Source organism: Apodemus sylvaticus, chromosome 12 (assembly GCF_947179515.1).
Source record: "Apodemus sylvaticus chromosome 12, mApoSyl1.1, whole genome shotgun sequence".
Classification (NCBI taxonomy): Eukaryota; Metazoa; Chordata; class Mammalia; order Rodentia; family Muridae; genus Apodemus; species Apodemus sylvaticus.
In genome coordinates, this window is record NC_067483.1 from 71,819,235 (window position 1) to 71,840,171 (window position 20,937).

General features: G+C 40.6%; 1 protein-coding gene across 1 annotated transcript in view; it reads left to right on the forward strand.

Annotated features, from left to right (window-relative positions):
* The window catches only part of Nme7 (NME/NM23 family member 7), a 136,377-nt gene that overhangs the window by 57,148 nt on the left and 58,292 nt on the right, over positions 1-20,937 (forward strand). The window contains exons 10-11 of the mRNA XM_052200125.1: positions 16,332-16,396; positions 18,075-18,143. Of these exons, the coding sequence (XP_052056085.1) occupies positions 16,332-16,396; positions 18,075-18,143 (134 nt within the window). The remainder of the gene's footprint in view (positions 1-16,331; positions 16,397-18,074; positions 18,144-20,937) is intronic.

Sequence of the window (20,937 nt, forward strand, 5' to 3'; positions counted from 1 at the left end):
CCCATGCACTTATCTAATTTTGTTTTTTCTTTTCTTTTCTTTGGTTTTTTATATTTTTATATTTACCTGTTATTATGAACTTTCCCATGAATCTTTAGATTTTTCTCCTCCAATCTCTTTCTCTTTGCTCTTGCCTTCTTAATTCTTCTCCATTCCTTTTCTTTATTTCTTCCTTTCTTCTTGTTCTTTCCTTTCTCCTTGCCTCTTCATTTACCTTAATTGTCAATAAAAAATAATAATGTGTATGTGGTAAAGCATAAGGGGATGATCCTCCCAGAGCCACGCAGCCACCTCTGAAGGGGGAAGGCTAACCCTGGAGAGCCCTGTACCAGGAGCTCCCGCTTGTGATGTCACTGGTAGTTCTCTCCAGAACTATTTATTAAATTTCACATGCATGCTATATGCTGTACTATAGATTTACTTCTATTTACAACTCTTATATGGAAATTAAGTTAGTGAAACATAAGATATATCGTATACACGCATACATATATGAGTATGCTTATGTATGGGTTGGACATTTTAGAAGAACATTGGAGAAATTAACACAGCAATGAGCGCCTTTAAAAGCTAAAGAATCTCAGGTAGGGGAAAATTTACTTGATCCACAACTTCATTTTCATTTTATGTGTTTCATGCTTTCCAAATTAAAGAATAAAGAGTAGGGGAAATTAAGTTAAAACTAACTGCACACTTATGATTTCCTTTGGTTGGGTAGGTTGAGTTGTGGACATTGAGAGGCTGTGACTTTTTTGTGGTCCTCTCAAGAGTCTGCGATTCCAGGCCTGCACCATTCTGTCCCACAAGAGCTGGATTTCTTGTTAAGTCTCCAGGCCATGCTCATGCTGCTCAGTGCTGGCACCATACTTTGAGGAGCCCAACAGCAAAGCTGTCCCATTATTAACCTGCTGGAGACCAGGGGCAAAGTGGTCTGTGCTGTGAAAATAGTACACGCCGTACAGGCAAGGGCAAGAATTCGATTATAGTACACGCTGTACAGGCAGGGGCAAGAACTATTTATTTGATTTGTAGCCAATTTGTATCTATTTTGAAGCCTGTGTATGAATGGCAATATAGTCTTTCTGAAGTTATGCCAGAGCCGTTTGAAAACAACAGAAGAAACAGTGTTCTTGAAATATCGTGTCTAGCCTTGCAGGTCTCCTTAGCTGTGACTTTGGGTAGCTAAAACAAGCAAAACTGTGTAGTCATTTAAAAATACTTGCACAGCCAGGTAACCTCGAGAAGCTTTTAAAATATGTTTCTTGAAAAGGTGACAAACAACAGAATTAATTTTAGGTCAGGAAAAATATTTGTTTTGTCCGTATTTAGACAGATGTTTACATGGCTTAGAGTTAGCTTTTCAGTCTTTTTGTGGTGTTTGGCTCTGAAAGAAACAAATTTCTACCAGTGGGTTTTCACGTATGTAGCATCCTTGTGCTTCACTCTAGAAGCTCGGAGCCATCTTCAAGTAGGAATTGCTCTTCTTCCCGTCCCTAACAAGCTCACCTCTCAGATCAGGGAGCTTTGTCGGTTTCTGGCTTTCCCTAGTCCCCTTCTTTGTCTTCTCCTTGATCATTTCAGTCTTAAACCTGTTATTGCAACCTGGCTATCTGTTCCTGACCTCCTTTGCTATGTTAAACCTATCTTGTGACACTGTATCTTGTGACAGTAAGGACTGGTGTTTGATTGCTCTTCCCTGGGAGTCCTAGTATCTGCCCACCTCTTCTGTCCACACTTTGTTGGTAAGGAGCCTGCCTGTACTGTTTTCCACTCCCTCAGTTACAGTTGGATCAGTTTTAATGTGCAGGTGCTACATCCCCGGGTAAATCTGTACAGCTCTATTGGTTTCTCCTTCCATTGCCTTGCGAGTTCTGAGTAATCCTTATTAGATAGTTGGTAAGGAAAATGTTCACTTTAGATCTAGATGTGTGGTATAAGTGGAGGGTCACTAATGATATTGGTTAAATCAGATGTGATTTGTAAGTCTAACCTAGCTTAACAACCAGGTTGAATTTTATGGTTGGGTAATGGATCAATATGAGGTCCTAAGTGTCTTTCTTAGTTCTTAATTTAATGGTTAAACTGAATCTAAGCTATTGTGTGTTACTAATGTGTGTTACACATTAATGCAATTATACTAACTTTTTTACTTATTTTTGGAATAGTAGCATAAACCACAATAAGTCAGCTGTATTTTGGATCTTAAGTGGTCTCTCAGTACTCATATGTTAATGGCAGACTTTATGGTGACATTGGGAGGTGGGGCCTGGTAGGGGTTTTAGATCATCGAAGATGTGGCCCTAAGGTGGATGAGGGGCCAGAGTCCTCCTCTCTTGCTTCCTGGCCGTGAGGTGAATGCTTTGCTCTGTGAGGCCAGTCTGCTGTGCTAGGTTAATCACAGGCCTAAAAGCAACATGTCATTGAATGAAACGTGCCAAGCTGTGAGCCAAACAGATTTTCTTAAATTGACTTTTCAGCTGTTGAGTGGTAAGGGAAGCTGCCTGAGACAGCCAGACCAGTCTGTGGGCTTCCGAAACACACTGCGAGTGAAAATTCCCACCGAAGTGGTATTGCTTCATAACGTTTCTGTAGAGAAGACAAATATTTCCACATAGCTTTATACACAGGGTTTTTTTGTTGGATTAGCAACAAATTTTTTTTTCTGTTGAATGTAGCAATCCTTGTGATGTCTTTGGTGCTTTATTGCAAATAAATCTAAATGCTCATAATCTTCACCTTTGGTTTATGATAATCACATTTTTAAAAACACACTACTATTTTTTAGTTATCATGTCTTTTATTTCACTAGATATGAATATTGAAGGCAATAAAATTTCTGTAATGTTGTTTAAATTATTATTTAGCATATCATCTACATATCTGTTTTGTTAGTTTATATACTCTTGGCTGTATATAGATTAAACGTTCCTTAACAAATCATACATGAATAAAATATAAATTTTTTTGTGGAGATTTTCACTATTTTCCCATCACTTAAAGTTTCTTTTATAAAGATTCTCTGTGTATCTTTATCTTGATGACCTAATCACTCTCAAAGGGTTTGTTTTCTAATCCTGTACTTGATTATAGCCAGAGGCTAACAATGTATGCTCCCCCATTTGCTAATATATCCCATTAGCTTAGGGTCTCCACATAGAACGTTCGGTCCACAGGACTACTATGAGTCTTGAATGAAGGGGCATGTGACTAGTACATACAACATGTGTGAGAGGAGAACCGTCAAGAGGCCATTTTACTCACATGGGTGCTGCTCCTGGCTGAGGTCAGCTCCCCTCTGCAGAGCTGCTTTTGCCTAAGGTGGGGGGGGGGCCCGAGTGTTCAGTGTCTTTATTGTCCCACTGCCGTGCACAATCGCAGCTGTTCTGCCCACACTCACCATTCTGATGACAGTTTTGAGTAGAGTGAGTCTTCCCTTGACACGATGTCATTCTCCTGAAGCCAGGCCTGGCCTTGGCCTTACAATTCCCCTTCTCTCACCTCGGTCTCACACTTGGATGCTGGGATTCAGGTGTGCGCCACAATGCCTGGCCCCACTTCATTCCTTCCTGAAGCTGTTTTAGCTATTCTCATTTTTGTTATATTTCCATGTAGTTTTAGAATAGTCGTATCTGTATAAAATTTTACTAGAATTTTGATAGAGATCATGCTAAACTTGTCAACTTAAAGAGAAATATAGCTTGTTAATGTGCATCTTGAGTCTTATCATCTTGTTGAAACCAGTTATTACTTCTGTGACTATGTTATAGATTAACATTTCTAATATGGGAATCTTGGTTAGAGTTTTTCCTTTCTGATCCAAATGCCTCTAACTTCCTTCTTGCTTCAGTTCATTGTCTTAAACTCTGACAACACATCAAGATGAAGGAGTTTTCCATGTTTTTTTTCTTTTTTTTCCATGTTTTTTTTTCCATGTTTTTATTTCTAAGTTTATATATTTTTTTAAATATAAGGGTATTGCACATTTTTTTAAAGTTCTTTTCTGCATCATTGATATGACCATGCGTTCTTTTTCATAGGTTACTAGTATTGATACATTAATGAATATGGCTTGTGAACCTGATATAAGTCCTACTTGATATTTAATTATTCTCATATGTTGATGAATTTTTTGGCTTTCTCCCTGCTCCCCCCCATGGGGTTTCTTTGTGTAACAGAGTCCTTGCTGTCCTAGACCTACTTTGTAGACCAGGCTGACCTTGAACTTACAGAGGTCCACCTACCTCTCACCTCCCTAGTATTGGGAATAAAGGCGTGCACCTCCACACCAAGCTCCTGACTTATATTAAGAAATTTTATATCTCTGTTGATAGGTAATTTTATTTCTTGTACTATCCTGTATAATAATAATACCAGTTTCAAATGAAATAATAATTATTTAGTTTATATTGTACTTTTTTCATACACTGTTATATTTTTGTATTAATTTATATGCATTTTAAAATGTGACCTTTAAAATGTGATTTTAAGGTATGAGTAACAGTTGTAAAAATAGACTTCTTTTTACCTTCTCGTTTTATTATATAATTTTCTTGTTTTATTTTCAATAATTCCATAATGACCATCTTCTTATACAAAGCCTATAATACATATCCTATTTATCTTTATAATATTTTCTAGGGATAGAATTTATATGTTTTATTTTTTAGGTGAGCATGCAAAATAATAGTTATGGCATTTTCATACTTACATTTTTTAAATTTTATTTCATTCATATTTAAAGCTCAGCAGGGCTAATAGGAACCTATGAGTTCCTTTTCCATCTATGACTACTGATAAGTCCAGTCTTTCTTGCCCAGAACAGACAGCCACAGAAGTATGATAGGTACATCAGTCTTAGATAGTATTTATAAGCATACTCTGGCTCTTGCATTCTTTTTTTTTAATTCGATATATTTTTTATTTACATTTCAAATGATTTCCCCTTTTCTGGCCCCCCACTCCCCGAGAGTACCATTAGCCCTCTTCCTTCCCCCCCTTTTCTCCCATCCACCCCTTCCCACTTCCCTGTTCTGGTTACGGAAGAATGGATGCAAAAAATGTGGTATATATACACAGTGGAGTACTATTCAGCCATTAGAAACAATGAATTCATGAAATTCTTAGACAAATGGATGGAGCTGGAGAACATCATCCTAAGTGAGGTAACACAGTCTTGCATTCTTTTTGCCCCCTTTTACATGATATTCTCTGAGTCTAGAGAAGGTTTTATAAATATTTGGTTTACGTTTAATCAATTAACTGTCCCTTATTCTCAGCACTTTGAGCAGCCAAGACTCCATATCTATACCACCATTCATTGTAAGGAGAAGCCTCTCTGATTAATGCTGAAAGTATTGTTTCCCTCTGCATAAGAAGATGGAAAGGTCTCCTATGCCCATGGATCAGCAGGATGAGCATAGTACAGTGGCCACCTTACCAAAAGCAATCTACAGATTCAATGCACTCTCCATCAAAATTCCAGCACAATTCTTCACAGCACTTAGAAGGACAATTCTCATCTTCATGTGGAAAACCAACAAATCCAGGATAGTAAAAACAATCCTGAACAATAAAAGAACTGCTGGAGGTCTCACCCTTCCCAATTTCTAGTTGTACTCTAGAGTAGTGGTAATAAAAACAGCGTGGTGTTGGCATCAAAATAGACACGTTCATGGACGTGAATTGAAGATACAGACATAAATCCATATTCCCATGAACACCTGAGTTCTGAGTAAAGATCCCAGAAATAAACACTGGGAAAAAAGATAGCATCCTCAAAAAAAGTGGTGTTGGTCAAACTAGGCGTCTGCATTTAAAAGATTGCAGATGAATCCATACTCATCACCATTCACAAAACTCAACTCCAGATGGATCGTAAACGTGAGCCTGATAGAAGAGAAAGTGGGGACTATCCTTGCATTCATGGGCATAGGAGAAGACTTCCTGAACAGAACACAGGCCTTAAGGTCAATAATTAATAGATGGGACCTCATGGAACCGAAGAGCTTCTATAAGGCAAAGAACACCATCGTTTGGACAAAGCAACAGCCTACATAATGGGAAAAGATTTTTACCAAGTTTATACCCAATAGAGGACTAAGATCCAAAATAGATAAGGAACTCAAGAAATTGGATATCAAAAAGCCAAAAATAATCTAAAATTTAAAATATGATATAGATCTAAACAACTTTCTATAGAGGAAACTCAAATGGCTGAGAAACACACAAAGAAATGTTCAGCATCCTTAGCCATCAGGCAAATGCAAATCAAAACTACTTTGAGATTCCATCCTACACCTATCTGAATGGTTACCATCAATAACACAAGTGTCAGCTCATGCTGGCAAGGTTGTAGAATAAGGGGAGCACTCCTCCATTGCTGGTGGAAGTACAGCCACTATAGGAATCAGTATAGAAGCTTCTCGGAGCACTGGGGCTCTGTGTACCTCAAGCTCCAGCTATGCCATTCTTGTACATATACCAAAGGATGCTCCATCCTACCACAAGGACACTTGCTCAGCCACGTTCACTGCTGTTCTATTCATAATAGCCAGAAACTGGAAACAACCTAGTCCCTGGACACAAGATTTAGGAACTGTGTCCAAAATAAAGGAACTGTGGTACATTTGCACATCAAGTGTTACTCAGCTATTAAAAATAAAATGACATCATAAAATTTGCAGGTCAATGAATGGAACTAAAAGAAATCATCCTGAGTGAGATAACCCAGACTAAGACAGATAAACATAGTATATAGTCACTTATATGTGGATATTAGCCATTAAATAAATAAAAGCTAACATAATCTGTAGACCCAGAGAGGTTAGTTATAGAGGAAGGGACTGGGGTGGGGGACACATGGATGGCCCTGGGAGGGGCAAATAGAATAGATTTTATTTGTGGACTGGAGGTAGATTGGAAAGCGAATGGGAGGATGAAGTGGGGAGGGAAAGGAGCAATAGCATTGAACAAGAGAATGTGGGAGGGGCAGACAGCTAGAACTGAGGAGCATTTGAGGGATGATGAGGAAAGCTAGTGGGGGAGCAACTCCCTAAAGTATAGTAGAGCAATCCTAGTGAGGTCTCCTAATAATGGGAGTCGCCAAGGGACTCTTCCAGTACCAAGGTTTTCATTCAGTTGTTGGCCAAGGGGCTCCTGTGGAAATCTCTAAATAACTCGAGCTGTTGCCAAGACTGTGGGTTACCCTAGGCTTACTGACTGTGGGGTCGCATTGCCGGGAGCAACACCCACACAGCTGATTTACCATGGAGAAGCCAAGCTGGAGCCCACGTGGAACCTTCACCTCTGTACTCTAGGGCCTTTAATGCGGGAAGGCACTCTGCAAGCTTTGAAAAGGAAAAGATAAACAGCGACTCCAGCTACAAACTCTTTGACCTTCAATCTGTCCTGCCTGCAAGCTATGCTCCAGCAGTGGTGACACAGAACTTGTGGGAGTAACCAACCAACAGGTGACTTGACTGATAGACCCTATCCCTGACACTGTTTGCGTGACCAAGAACCAGAGACTGATAGCCAGCGACCTAGGGTAAACCAAACACTACTGTTTTTTTTTTTTTTTTTTAAGGATCAATAAAATGACTCCTGTGGATATTCGTCCATGATCATAGGTCAGAGCCGTATTTAACCAAGCTATAGATCAGAGAAGCTTTCTCCTGCAACAGAAGGTAACTAATACAGGGACCCCACAGCCAGAGAGACAAAGGCAGGCAGGCAGACAGACAGACAGACAGAGACCTTGGAGTGCTCAACTCTGAATGGAACATCTCCATCAAATCCCTCCCCTTATAGCTCAAGGAGCCTTGGGAAAGAGAGAGCAAAAAGTCTGTAAGAGCCTGAGGGAGGAGGACACCGAGAGAACGCTGCCCTCTGAATCTACTGACCGAGGTGTGTGTGAACTCACAGAGACCGGAGCAGCAAGGACTGAGCCTGTAAGGGCCAGCACCAGATCCTCTGCACATAGAGATCACAGCTTTCGTTGTAGCATTTTTATGGGACTCCGGAGTGTGGGAGCGAGTGGGTCTCTGATCTTTGCGCCTGCTCTTGGGGCTTTTTTCCTTCTGTGGGCTTGCCTTGTCCAGCCTTGCTGTGATGGTTTTGTCTTATGTTTTTATCATGTTTGGATTTTATCTCCTAGCAGCCTGTCCTTTTCTAATGAGAGACAGAAAGGAGTGGGTCTGGAGCAGAGAGGGGGGAGCTGTGGTCAATATATTGTATGAGAAAAGAATATTTTCAATAAAATTTTTCAAAAAAAAATTATGGATGTTTAGAAGGCAGTTTGATGCCATGTTGGTTTAGCCAAACAACTGTAGTAAATCCCTTTACTGTGTCCATATCACCTCTTCAGCCATGGATTTTTTTTTTTTTTTGGACTGGGTTTACAGACAACTGCTAGCCAAGAAATCAATGATTGAGCCTTGATTCCAATCCAATGGGAAGTTTGTTACCACCCTCTCCAGTTGTGCCATATTGCATTAGTGTGTACATGTGGTCTGCTAGGTTGGGATTTTAGTTTATTAGGCCTCGCATCTTGGCAAGACTGATGCTTTTGCTCTCGTGGGCTTCATAACACCCGCCATTTTGAAATCTAGCCAGCAGGAGAAGTTGCCAGCTCAGTTTCAGCTTTCTTAGTATCTCATAACCAATGTTTGTGGTCTCTTCAGCAAAAGGGTCTTATCATCTAGTTCTGGTGGGTGTCCAGGAGGAATGACTAGCATTTATATCATTTGGGGGGACTTCTGGGACCTCCCTAGTCAGCAGGACATACCTGGCACTGAGATTTTTGTTTAATAAAAACTGTGACTTCCACGAACAGCCCATGTTTCAAATCCTGCAAGTCCCCTGATGTTCCCACTTTAATATCTTAATGAACCTTAAACAGTGTGTCAGAATCCCATTATGCTAGAATTGTAGTGCTGTAATGAGCTGGGCTGCCTTACCTGACAGCTCTTCAGCTCCCCTTAGATCCTATAGCCCAATGTCAGTTTTTTACCTTCCAATTTAATTCCTGCCAAAATATTTACTGTTCCTTTTATGTTGATTCCCATTGGTTTTAACTTGCCTATTTTTATCAACTTCCTTTATTTGAAGCAAGCTCATTTGTATTTAAAGGATTTACTACTTCTGAAAGTAACTATTTGAACTTGAAGGTAGCAGAGGATTTCCTTCTGGGTTTATGGTCTCCCCTTATTATCATTTCACTACTTTATTCAGAGAGATGTTCCCTTTTAACCTTTTTGGGGGTGGGACATCCTCTGCCCTCTGTGCTCAGCCCACATCAGAATGTCACAGGTTTATTCTTGGCTTTCGGCTTCAGCTGGTCCAGCTCAAGATGCAGCACTTCACTTCCTGTGTAAGCAGGTAGCCCGAGGAGAGCCCTGCTGATGCAAGGCAAGGAAGCCACCCTGGGTTCCCTGTCTCAGTTTACAGGACTCCAAGCAAAGGGGCTGTGCTGGGCTTGGGGAAGGCTCTGGACAGAGACTTGGCAACTGTGTTACCTCTGCTTGGTCGTTGCTTCTCTTGACTCTTAGCTTCATCCTTCTAGATACATTTTCCAGTACTTTGGAGAAAGGAGAGCAGCCAACCGTAGGGGGTTCACCTGTGTGAACACAGTGGAAAGTGTGTTTTCTCCAATTCTAGCCCTAAAAAAATAAATCCTAGGGAAGGACTCTGTAGCTTAAGCTAATTATGATTCCTAACTAAATTACCATGGCCTGGGAATCAAAGAGCTGTGATTCGTTTTTTGCTTAGACCTGGCTCCACCTCTTGACCTCTCCATGGAGGTTATAGTTACTGGGGTCTTTAGGAACTTGACAGTTCTCTTGCTAGTCAAATGGCTAGGAAATCACTTTAAAAGGAAATTGGGTATAGTCACAGGAGAGCAAGATGAAATGAAAAAAAAAAAAAAAAACCCTGCTATTGTATGAGTTGTTATGAGAAAGACATCTGAAAAGAAGCTTTTAAACAACCCAGGTGAGAGAGTCGGTGCGTGGAGATGGAGGAGTGGCTTGACAGGCAGACATTTAAGAGGTGACATTCGTGGCGTTGTAAGCAAGCTGTTTTAAAATGCAGCCGCTGTGTGAGCGCTAGCCCGTTAGGACACTCGGCTGTGTTTGACCCGTTTGTCCTTTGCTTCTTGGGACAGCATTTTGTTTGATTTTATTGCTGCGTGCCTGGGCTTCATTTACATAGTTACTGCAGTTTGTTCAGTCATATGGACATTTTCTATGGAGGACGGTGTGGAGGACACATGGTTACCGACTCTTTGTGTTCTAAGCTGTTAAACACAAAACTGCTCGCTTAAATGCTTCTGTGGCCTATCACCACACACAAGCAAGTGGCCATAAAAAGGCGGTATCCATGGATATTGAGCAGACTGGATAGCAGGCGTGGGAGCAGTAATTCCATATGACCTAGACTAGTAGGGAACTTTCAGATAGGAATCAGACCTGAGTGTGACTGTCCTTGACGGTAGTGAGTGCCATAACTGGGACCGTAGCACCCTACTTTCTTATCTGTAAGTAAAACTGTCACTCAAATGATCCATCCCACAAGGAAACAGAGCTTAATAGGATGCTAAATCAATAACATAGGTTTATAATAGATACAGACATTAGATTTATCTTTATATTGACTAGTGAAATACTGCCTCACACTCCCATCAAAATACAATGTTACAATATGTGACCTTTGTGTGACATGACATTCCTTTGTTATATTTGGAATACCAAGGCCTTTAAGTGTGTTGACACTTGCACAAGGCAGAAGCACGGTGAATATTGTAGTGCTTTGAATAGATCAAGTGAAATGCTAAATTATACTGTTGTGTATTGTACATTAAACTGTCACATTATTATGTGGAGAAAAGCCCCTCACAGAAGGGATATAATGGAGTACTGTGGATTCACCTGAACACTCTATGAGAAGAAATGGGAAGTACACAGGAACAACTTTCCAGAGTTAAAGTGTCTAGGAAAACTCACATCCTATACAGCTGTTCAAACTGTGAGCTCTGCTGAAGTCAACTACATGCATTTTTTTGTCATTAAATAACACTTTTATGTTGGAGTGATGTTTTTGTACACTGTAGATGTGTCTCTGATCTTCCTTGCCTGCCTGAAGCACCTTCTGATTGTTTAAAATAAAAAGCCTATGACCTTTGGCAAAGGAGAGTAGGAAGTCAGAACTTTCGGGCAGAGAGGGGAACTCTGGGAAGGAGTGAGGTGCGGAGGATTCGCTGCTGAGATATGGAAGTCAGATATCTGAAACTGAGTAGAGATTGAAGTGGAAACTTAAGGGTTCCTTGGAAAGTCAGCTGTGTTGGATGGTGTTTTGCTGTGGCAAACACATGGAGTGTTTTCCTGAAGTGGACACAGGTGAAAGACTAAGGCAGACTTGTGAAGGAACATTTCACTGAAGCAGACACAGGAAAGAGGATGTTCTGCTAAAGCGAGCACGATTAAGGACATGTGATGGAGGACTCTTTGCCAACAACACGCATGCATTGGTCTGCCTTACATCGTGTAGTTGAGCTCCATTTGTCAGGACTCTGCAAACTTGGGCTGATTGGATGCGCATACTGAGGCAAGGCCCACGCTGAGGCAAGGCCCGTGGAGAACACGTGATGTTTGGAGGATATTAATCAGACTCCGTGGAGCGACGGAGGCAGAGCTTGGCTTGCTGGTACAACTAGCTGTGCGACACTGGTGGGTCTGTCATCTTTGCTGATCTTCGCTTTGCTGAGAGAGGCACGGCCGAGAACTTCTCCTGGTGTTCCTGTTGGTCCCTCCTGCTAACTAGAGCTGAAGCTGAGGCCTGGCTGTCTCTGCTAAGTCCTGTCACCACTGTTGCTGTCCTGACTCTACCGAGCTGGACTGCTGCTGTATCTGTTAAGTGTTTGCAAGTGGATCGAGCTGCCGCTGCCTGCTCACCTGTGAACTGAACTGCTGGTTTCCAGACGACACAGATGGGAGTTGCTCCAAAGAACCTTTCTAAACAGGCCCACTTTCCAATATCCTTTCTTTCTCACTCCCTCTGGTGGGTGGTGAGCTAAAAGGGAGGTTAAAGTGTCTAAGAACCACTTAATTCAAATTAAGGTTTGAACAAACTGAAGTTAAAAGGGGTCACCAGCCCCGTAGCAGAGTCTTGACTAGTAGTATAGAGTTGTAAGTTGCTTGGGAAGAAGCTGGCTTAAGGCCTAGGCATTAATTCATAAATAAATAAACCCTCGTGTTGTTATTCTGGAACAGGAATGACAAAGGCTAATGGTTACACTTTTACTTGACAAATGGTTGCTTTTAGACCTAATTATGGAAAGACTTTTCTTTACAATTAAATAAGCGTGTAATTTTTATTTGTTAAATTATCGTGTATATACATGTTTCACCTCTATGTATGTCTGTACACCATCTGTATGCCTGGTGCCCTCAGAGGCCAGAAGGCGGCTTTGGATGCCCTGGAACTGGTGGGACAGATGGTTGTGAGCCACCGTGAAGGTGCTAGAGACTGAACCCGGGTCTCCAGGAAGAGCAGCCAGTGCTTTTAGCCACCGAGCCACCTCTCTAGACCCTAAGTTTAAGTGTGCACATCATTTTAAAGAGAACAGCTAGCAATAGTTATTGCTGCAGGTAAAGCCCAAGGGAAGACTGTAAATGAAAACTGAAGTCTCAGAGAACAGCCTCTGCCAACTTGAGCTTGGTTAGGATTAGAGGGTTAGAGGGTCGGAGGGTTAGGGTTAGCTTCCCAAACATACAGTGTGCGGGTGCTGGGAGTGTCCTCAGTTTGTTAGCTGTGGCAGAACAAACTGTGTCAGCATTTGAAAGGCCTCCACAATGCAGCAAACTGGTGCTTCCCGGATGATCACTATGTGGTACAAACCGGGTATGGACAAAGTATATGATAGACCAGTGCATTTAATATTGTGGCAGAAATCAAAGCATTGCCATGTTATGCTTTGCAGTGACCATTTAAGAAACTACCACTTGTCATGTAAAGGATATGAATGTTTGTCTTGAATTGCTATTAAAATACTCCACCATTGCCCAACCAAATATGCATAGCCAAAACATCATAGACTGACAACCAAAGTATATATAAGAACCCAGCTGCCCTCCGTTAACTTTGAAGTTCAAGAGACTTTAGAAATATATAAAGCAGTGTCTCTCTTATCACTAGTAAATATTCACTTTTCCTCAAAGTACTTTCTGTTAACATACAAAGTTTCGTTATATTTAAATTATATATATATGTTATATTTAAATTAATGACTTTTAAAATTCCTGTTTTAATTTATAATAAATACTGTTAGATAGAATCTATATAAATAACAGTTCTTTTGAATCTTAAAAATTTCTAAGAATTAAAGGGTCCATGATCGTAAAACGTTTGAAAACTACAATGAACACCACATTTTAAAAAAAATCTGCAAACTTCAGAGAAACCCATGTTCTCACTGTGTGGTTGATATCACCAGGCCTTTATTTACTTGTGTATAATTTGAGAAATAAGTCCACCTCTGGCTTGCTTTCAGCCCCCATCCCAAGTCAACTAAAATAGCACTACTGGGTTGCAATTCTGATAGTAAATAAAAATGCACATTAAGACCTCATTCTCGCTTGGCAACTGGACATTCCAAGTACATATCTTGATGGTTTAGCATATGGTATGTATATGTGTGCACAAGTGTGTATAAGAGACAGAAAGGGAGATAGAGTTGTAGTTTACTTGAAAATTCCAAGTTATCTTTTAGGCAACACACAGTGATTGCTATCACAGCTCACAGCAGCCAAGGATGCTTACACTGGGTCTGCATAAGAATGGGCCCCTCATGCTGGAGAGATGACTCAGTGGTTAAGAGCACTGACTGCTCTTCTGAAGGTTCTGAGTTCAAATCCCAGCAACCACATGGTGGCTCACAACCATCTGTAATGGGATCTGACTCCCTCTTCTGATGTGTCAGAAAACAGCTACAATGTACTTACATATAATAAATAAATAAATCTTTAGACTGGAGGGAGCGGGGACCACCAGAGTGAGCAGAAGTCCTGAATTCAAATTCCCAGAACCATATGATGACTCACAACCATCAATGCAGGTACAGTGTACTCATATATAAAACAAATAAATACATCTTTTTTAAAACAAGGGGTCCCTCAGCAGAGAGGATAGATAGAGCAGAGACTCGGAGACCCCGCCCTCACTGGTGGGGTCAGAGTGTGTGTGTGTGTGTGTAGGGGGAGGGTGTGCTGGTAATCATTACTCTCAGTTGTGTCTCTAACCCCCAGGCTCAGATAGACTGTTCCAATCTAATGGTCACACAGATGGCCCTGGTTAAATGGATCACAACTCAAAACCAGAGTTGTGATTCTGGGAAAGGGACTGGTGGGGGTGGCAGTGGTGATAGGAAGAGAGGGAGAAAAGAGAGGCGAGGCAAGAATAGCCACAATATAATAAATAATGCACAAATTGTCAAGTAACAAAATTAGTCAAGATATGTTTATATCATAAAATTTTTATATGAAGCAAAACTATCTCAAAATTATTGCCGTACTCTTAACAACAGAACTTCCCCTTATTAAAAAAGCCACCCATTTGTGAAGGAATTTGTGCCAAATTCCTCATGTTGACATCCAGGACTCTGCTGGTTAGTTTTTGTTAATGTGACACAAATGGTGAGCTATCTGAGAAGAAGGACTCGCAGTTAAGGTCCTGCCTCCATACTCCGAGCCTATCGGCAAGTGTGTGCTGCAAGTTCTTGGTTGTTGGTTGATGGAAGAGGCCCAGCTCACTGTGAGCAGTGCCACCTCTGGGCAGGTGGTCCTGGGTTGTGTTAGAAAGCAGCTGACCCAGGGAATAGTGGCAGTGGCCTTTATTTAATCCCAGCACCGAGGAAGAGAAGCAGAGGCAGGCAGAGCTCTATGAGCTGAGGCCAATCTGGTTTACATAGCAAGTTCTAAACCAACAAAAACAATGTAGTGAGACCCTGTCTCAAAAAGACAAGAGAAGAAGAGGAGGAAGAGAAGAGAAAAAGGAGAAGAATGGAAAGAAGGAAAGGGAGGAAGGAAGGAAAGGAGGTAGGGGGAAGAAAGAAGGAAGGAGAAGAATGGAAAGGAAGGAGAAGAAAGAATGGAAGGAAGGAAAGGAAGGGAAGGAGGTAGGGGAGGAAAGAAAGAAGGAAGGAGAAGAATGGAAGGCAAGAAGGAAGGAAAGAAGAAGAAAGGAAGGAAGGAAGGTAAACAAGCCATGGAAAACAAGCCAATGATCAGGCTTCCTCCATGGTCTCTGTTTTACTTCCTGCTTCAGGCCCCTGCCTTGAGTTCTGTACCCTGACTTCCCTTCATGATGGGGTGGATGTTGTGAGCTGAAGTTAAACCCTTTTTGCCCCAAGCTTCTTTTGGTCGTGGTGTATGCCTTAGTTATTGATAAATTGCTGTGAAAAGATACCGTGACTAAAGCAACTTATAAAAGAAAGCATTTAATTAGGGGTTAATCCATTTCCATTATTGAGGGACAGGTGGTGACAGACAGGCAGACATGACACTGTAGTGGAGCAGTAGCAGAAAGCCGAACTCTGATCCTCAAGCCAGGGCCAGAGAGAGACTGGACCTGGGGTGGGCTTTTGAAACCTCAGAGTCTATGCTGAGTGACACACCTCCTCCTACAAGGCCGCACACCTCTTAATCCTTCCTAAACAGTCCGCCATCAAGAAACCAAACATTCACATATACTTGCCTCTGACAGCCATTTTTATCCAAACCACCACAATGTATATCCCAGTGGGGAAATAATCAAACTAGTTCCACAGACCTTCGACTGGGGTGCCGTCTCTCTTCTTCCTTGGTGGTCGTCTTCTTTTCTGAGTTGCTCATACTATTCTCTTTAGCCGTCATTTTTCTTCAGGATTTAAGAATGATATATATTTTAATTCCTCTTGAAGCCTCTGCCTCCCTTATCTATCATTTTATGTTTTCCTCTGAAATCCAGCATGCCACTTCATTTGGTAATGTTATTTTTAAATTATTTGATTTCCATGTTATTTATATCAGGTTCATGGGGCTGTAAAGGCAAATACTACCTTAAAAGCTTTTCACATTGTTCTCAGGACCATTGTTGATATTCCTGAAACTTTATGGAGAATCAAATGATTAAATGTGGTGCTCAGTTCAGTGATTTGCTGGCTCTGTTTTGCAGAGATGCTATATTTTCCTTATTTGGAGTAGAAACAAAGGTCATTGTTGTTGAAAACTTGTATTGCTTAGAAACCTGAAATAGTTCAAATGTTTTATATTTTAAACCAATTTGTTCTTCATTTTTAGGACTGTTGGGAAAGATTTTAATAGCTATTCGAGATGCATGCTTTGAAATGTCAGCAATACAGATGGTAAGTGCTTTGCAATAAGCCACGTTAAATGGGAGAATTGTTGTTAATAACCCTTAAGATGCATGTAAGTGAATGTTAACTGTGCACTTGAGATTAGGATTTATTAAAATTAAAGAGATGCAAATTCAGTAACCTGACTGGATGTGGCAGCATAGGCCTTTAATCACAGCACTCTGGAAGGAGAGGTAGTTATGCATTTGAGGCCAGCCTGATGTACGTGGTGAGTGTCAGTCCAGCCAAAACCAACCATAGCAACAAAACAAACTAAAATAACAGCAACAAAACAAAAACCGAACTCAGTAGCTTTATAATGAAACAAAAATAATGACTTACTGAGATACCAATATTCAGATGATAAACCTAATTTAAGCCTCAAAGTTTCATCATTTCTTAGAACTTTGGCTGAAAAGTAGGGAGCAAAGGCCATTTTACTTTAGTCTTACCAATGTCAAACAGTCCAAGTGAGGGGCATCAATGAACGTCCTGTGTTCTAAGTTTCTTAGCAAATAGTGATAGAGGAGGAATGTGAGTTCTGATTCCCTTATGACTCTCAGCTGGGCCTAGTTTCTAACTGTCCCTCAAGGGTTAGGGTACATAATCTCCCCATGCCCCTTAAGCCTCCCCATACTGGCTTAGAATTGTCTTCTCAGACATTCTCAGAAAGTCCTTAACTGAAGTCATAGCACATACTTCTGTAACTGTACTCCCTGGTGCGTTTGGTGAGAAGCCATTATAGGTGCGAACCTGTGGTGAGGGCATTCTCAGTGACTCCCATCTTGGCAATACTAGAGAAGCAAAGAAGGAATGGGGGTAAAACGTGTGTTCAGACCCCTTTAAATTAATGTTTTAGTTGTGAGACTGCCAGTTTGTGAGATACAATATTTCATTCCTAACTGAATGTAAAACCAACCTTGATAAGGAGTTAGTTGTTCATGGTGTGTTTTATACACATACTATTCACACTTATATGTTAGTAAGAAATCTAGTTGATGTGTCTAAGTGATTTGTTACCAACCAGTTTTAGTGATTTTTTTTTTCAAATCCTTCAGAGGGCAGTAGTATGCCTTTCTATTCTCTCTACACGATCTGAAGGACCTGTTTTGATGTATCAAGAATAGGGTTTCACTCCTGTAGTTGTAGACTAGTGGATGAGAGCATGGTCCCTGGGGGCGGATTCTGGAAGTGCTAGAAGGCCAGTTCAGGGAGGTCTCCTGGTTCCTCTGAATCTTGTCAGTAACATGCATAAACCTGAGCTTCTCATCTACTTATGTCACAGAAATGTGACACTTGTATGAGGTGGCACATGTATGAAACCTAGTCATGCCTCACACATGAAGTATTTGATAAATCTCAATAAATAAATTATAGGATTATTATTGATCAGCTGGTCTTTAATAACATTTTTCTCCTAAAAAGAATAAATTATCCAGGAATCACATCTTGAAATTAAAAGAATGAAACAGGCATGGTAGCAACTAACTTTAATTCCAGCCCTTACAAGGCTGAGGTAGAACAGCCGCATGTTCAAGGGCAGCCTGGGCTTTATAGAGTCTTTGAGAGCAGTGTGAGGAAAAGACACACACATAACAAAAAGTAGAAATGTATGTATGGAATAACTGCAGGGTGCTGAGGGATCTCACTTGATTGGCTTACAGTTTTGTTTTTGTTTTTACCGTAGTTCAATATGGATCGGGCGAATGTTGAAGAATTCTATGAAGTCTATAAAGGCGTAGTGTCTGAGTATAGTGTAAGTATAAACATAAATGCCATTAATGGGACTAAATGCAAAGTGTGTGTTTCAAATCTTGGGAAACTTATAGTGTGTAGTCAATTCAAAGTATTTTAAAAGATTATTTAGAAACCTTATAAAGGATTAATACCACAAACAACGTAGTCAAAAAAAAAAGAGACAAAAATACAATCTAAAAATATATTTCTTAAAAGAGCAAGTGTGACTGGCCAGCAGATGACCAAAAGCTGCTCAGCGTGGCTGAAGAGAGGGCTGGGGGTGAGGGGGCCCAGGTTCAGCTCCTGGGTGAAGCCTTGGGTATTTACTCTTTTAAAGCTTTTAGTAGCCTATGTACAGATGAGAATGATGAATATTAGAAGATTGTTTTGAGAATTAATTGAAACAAATCATATAAAGTGGTCTCCTCATTGAAAGTGCTGGGTAAATATTAGCTGCTATTGCTGTTGTTGTCTTATTACTGTTCAATAATTCTTTGATAGATGATTTTTGTTGATCATTTATACTTATACTCAAACTTACTTCAAATTTGCTGTCTTAAAAATGATAATTTGGCCTGATCCTGTTATTATGAAGCCAGCACATACTGACTGATCATCTGCTGTAGACTTTATAGTTTTGTGATAAAAGGCACATAACTTATATTGATAGAAGGTAAGTTTTAATGAGGATAGGCATTAATTCAATCATTCCATGTATGACTTAGGTCAGCAAAAGACTCTTAAAAAATAATCAGCCAAGTTTTTAGAAAAATTTATCCTTAACTAATGTTAGTTAGGGTTTTACTGCTGTGAACAGACTCCATGACCAAGGCAAGTCTTATGAGGACAACATTTAATTGGGGCTGCCTTACAAGTTCAGAGGTTCAGTCCATTATCATCAAGGCGGAGACATGGCCGTGTCCAGGCTGGCATGGTGCAGGAGGAGCTGAGAGTTCTGCATCTTCATTTGAAGGCTGCTAGCAGATATTGGCTCCCAGGCAGGTAGGATGAGGGTCTTAAAGGCCACACCCACAGCATCACACCTGCTCCAACAGGGCCACACCTTCTAATAGTGCCATTCTCTGGAACTAGCATATACAAACCATCACAACTAAAAGTTGGGAGGACCAAAACATTTTGAGTCAATTTGTAAAGAAACGTGATGTGTCCGGTGGCCTTCTCTGCTCCCTGTCTGTTCTTCCTCCGCTCATTTGAGTAACCTGCATACCTGCTGTTCTGAGCGCTGTCTGCTGCCAACAGTAACACAAAGGGGGAGACACAGACAAGTAGAGAAGGAAGAAAGAGCGAAGAATGGCAGATAGGTTTTTTTTTCTCCTTTTCAAAAAAAAAGTGTTTGACATCTCTTCCAACTGAGAACTTGGCATTTTATGTACAGGCAGTGCTTTAATATCATGAAAAGGAATATCAAATTTAATAGAATTATGCGTAAAAATAGCAAAGTCACTTGGGGGTAAATTTAGGGATTCTAATGAGTAGGGCTATATATCATATTACCTAAGCCCTTTCTTCTTCTGTCATTTCCGTTAGGGCAGATGACAGACAGCATTTGGGTTAGTATTTAAATGTGCCGATAATAAGTTGTTTCAGTTTGGTCTTACAAACCCACTGAAGTCAGAGAAAGGGTTGGCAGGGCCTGGAGTTCTTCCTCAAAGTCGTATTTATTTTCAGCTTTGCCTACAGTGCTTTTCAGTGTTGACAGGAGAGTGAAAAGATGCAGAGTGGCCAGAAGCGCCCTTCTCTGATCGTCCTGTTCTTCCTTATTCCATTTCACATGGAGTGAAAATGCTAACAACTTCCCCGATTCTCTGCGTTACTTTGTCTTGTATCTTATTTCTATGTGTGTGTGATACACTCTACAGTGCACCACTAATGTTTTTCTTTGAATGATTTTTTCTGTTTTTTTTAATAATATATTTTTATTTATTTTTTGGGAATCTCACATGTGAATGCAATGTATTTTGATTATATTTTCCCATTCTTTCCTTAACCCTTTCCAGTTTTCACCACCACCACAAGCTCCCACCCCTTTCCAATTTGGTTTCCCAGACTCAAAACAAACAAACCACCCCTGCTCTAAACATGGTAGCTCATTCCTTCAATCCCAGCACTCAGAAGCAGTGGCCAGGAGATCTGCATAGTAAGTGTCCAGCCAGCACAGGCCACATAGTGAGACTTTGACTCATAAATTAAATGAATAACTAAACAAACAAGTAAATAACCCCTAAAGTTAGTTGGTGCTGTCTGTGTACTAATGAGTGGTAGGCCATTCGCTCTAATGGAGTCGACCCACCTGGGGCCATCCTCTCAAAACTACTGGTTTTCTTTGGATAATTATCTTTTTTTTTCTGTTTTGAATATATTTATATTTATTTATTTTTGGAATTTCACACATGCATCAGGATATTTTAATTATATTCTCCATCTATTGCCCTTATCACTTTCTGGATTGCCCCACCCCCACCCCCTACTCTCTCTCCCAGAAACTACATAAGGTCTGTAACCCCTCATCTAGACATGGGCCATTCAATAGGTATCTTTAAGACAGCCAAAAAAGAACAAGTGCTTTCTACTTACTGCTGTTTTTCATAGGTTTATAATTTTGTCTGCCCTCCCCCTTGAGAACATGTTTTTACTTATTTTTGAGAATTTCATACATATGTGCAATGTGATTTGACTGCCTCTTATAGACAGGGATTTGGGCACTGGCTTCTCATAGCTCCTTTTTCTCTTTCTATGTCTGTCTGTCTGAATAGGATGTGTTTTGGGCCCAAGACTGGCAGGCCTTGTTGATG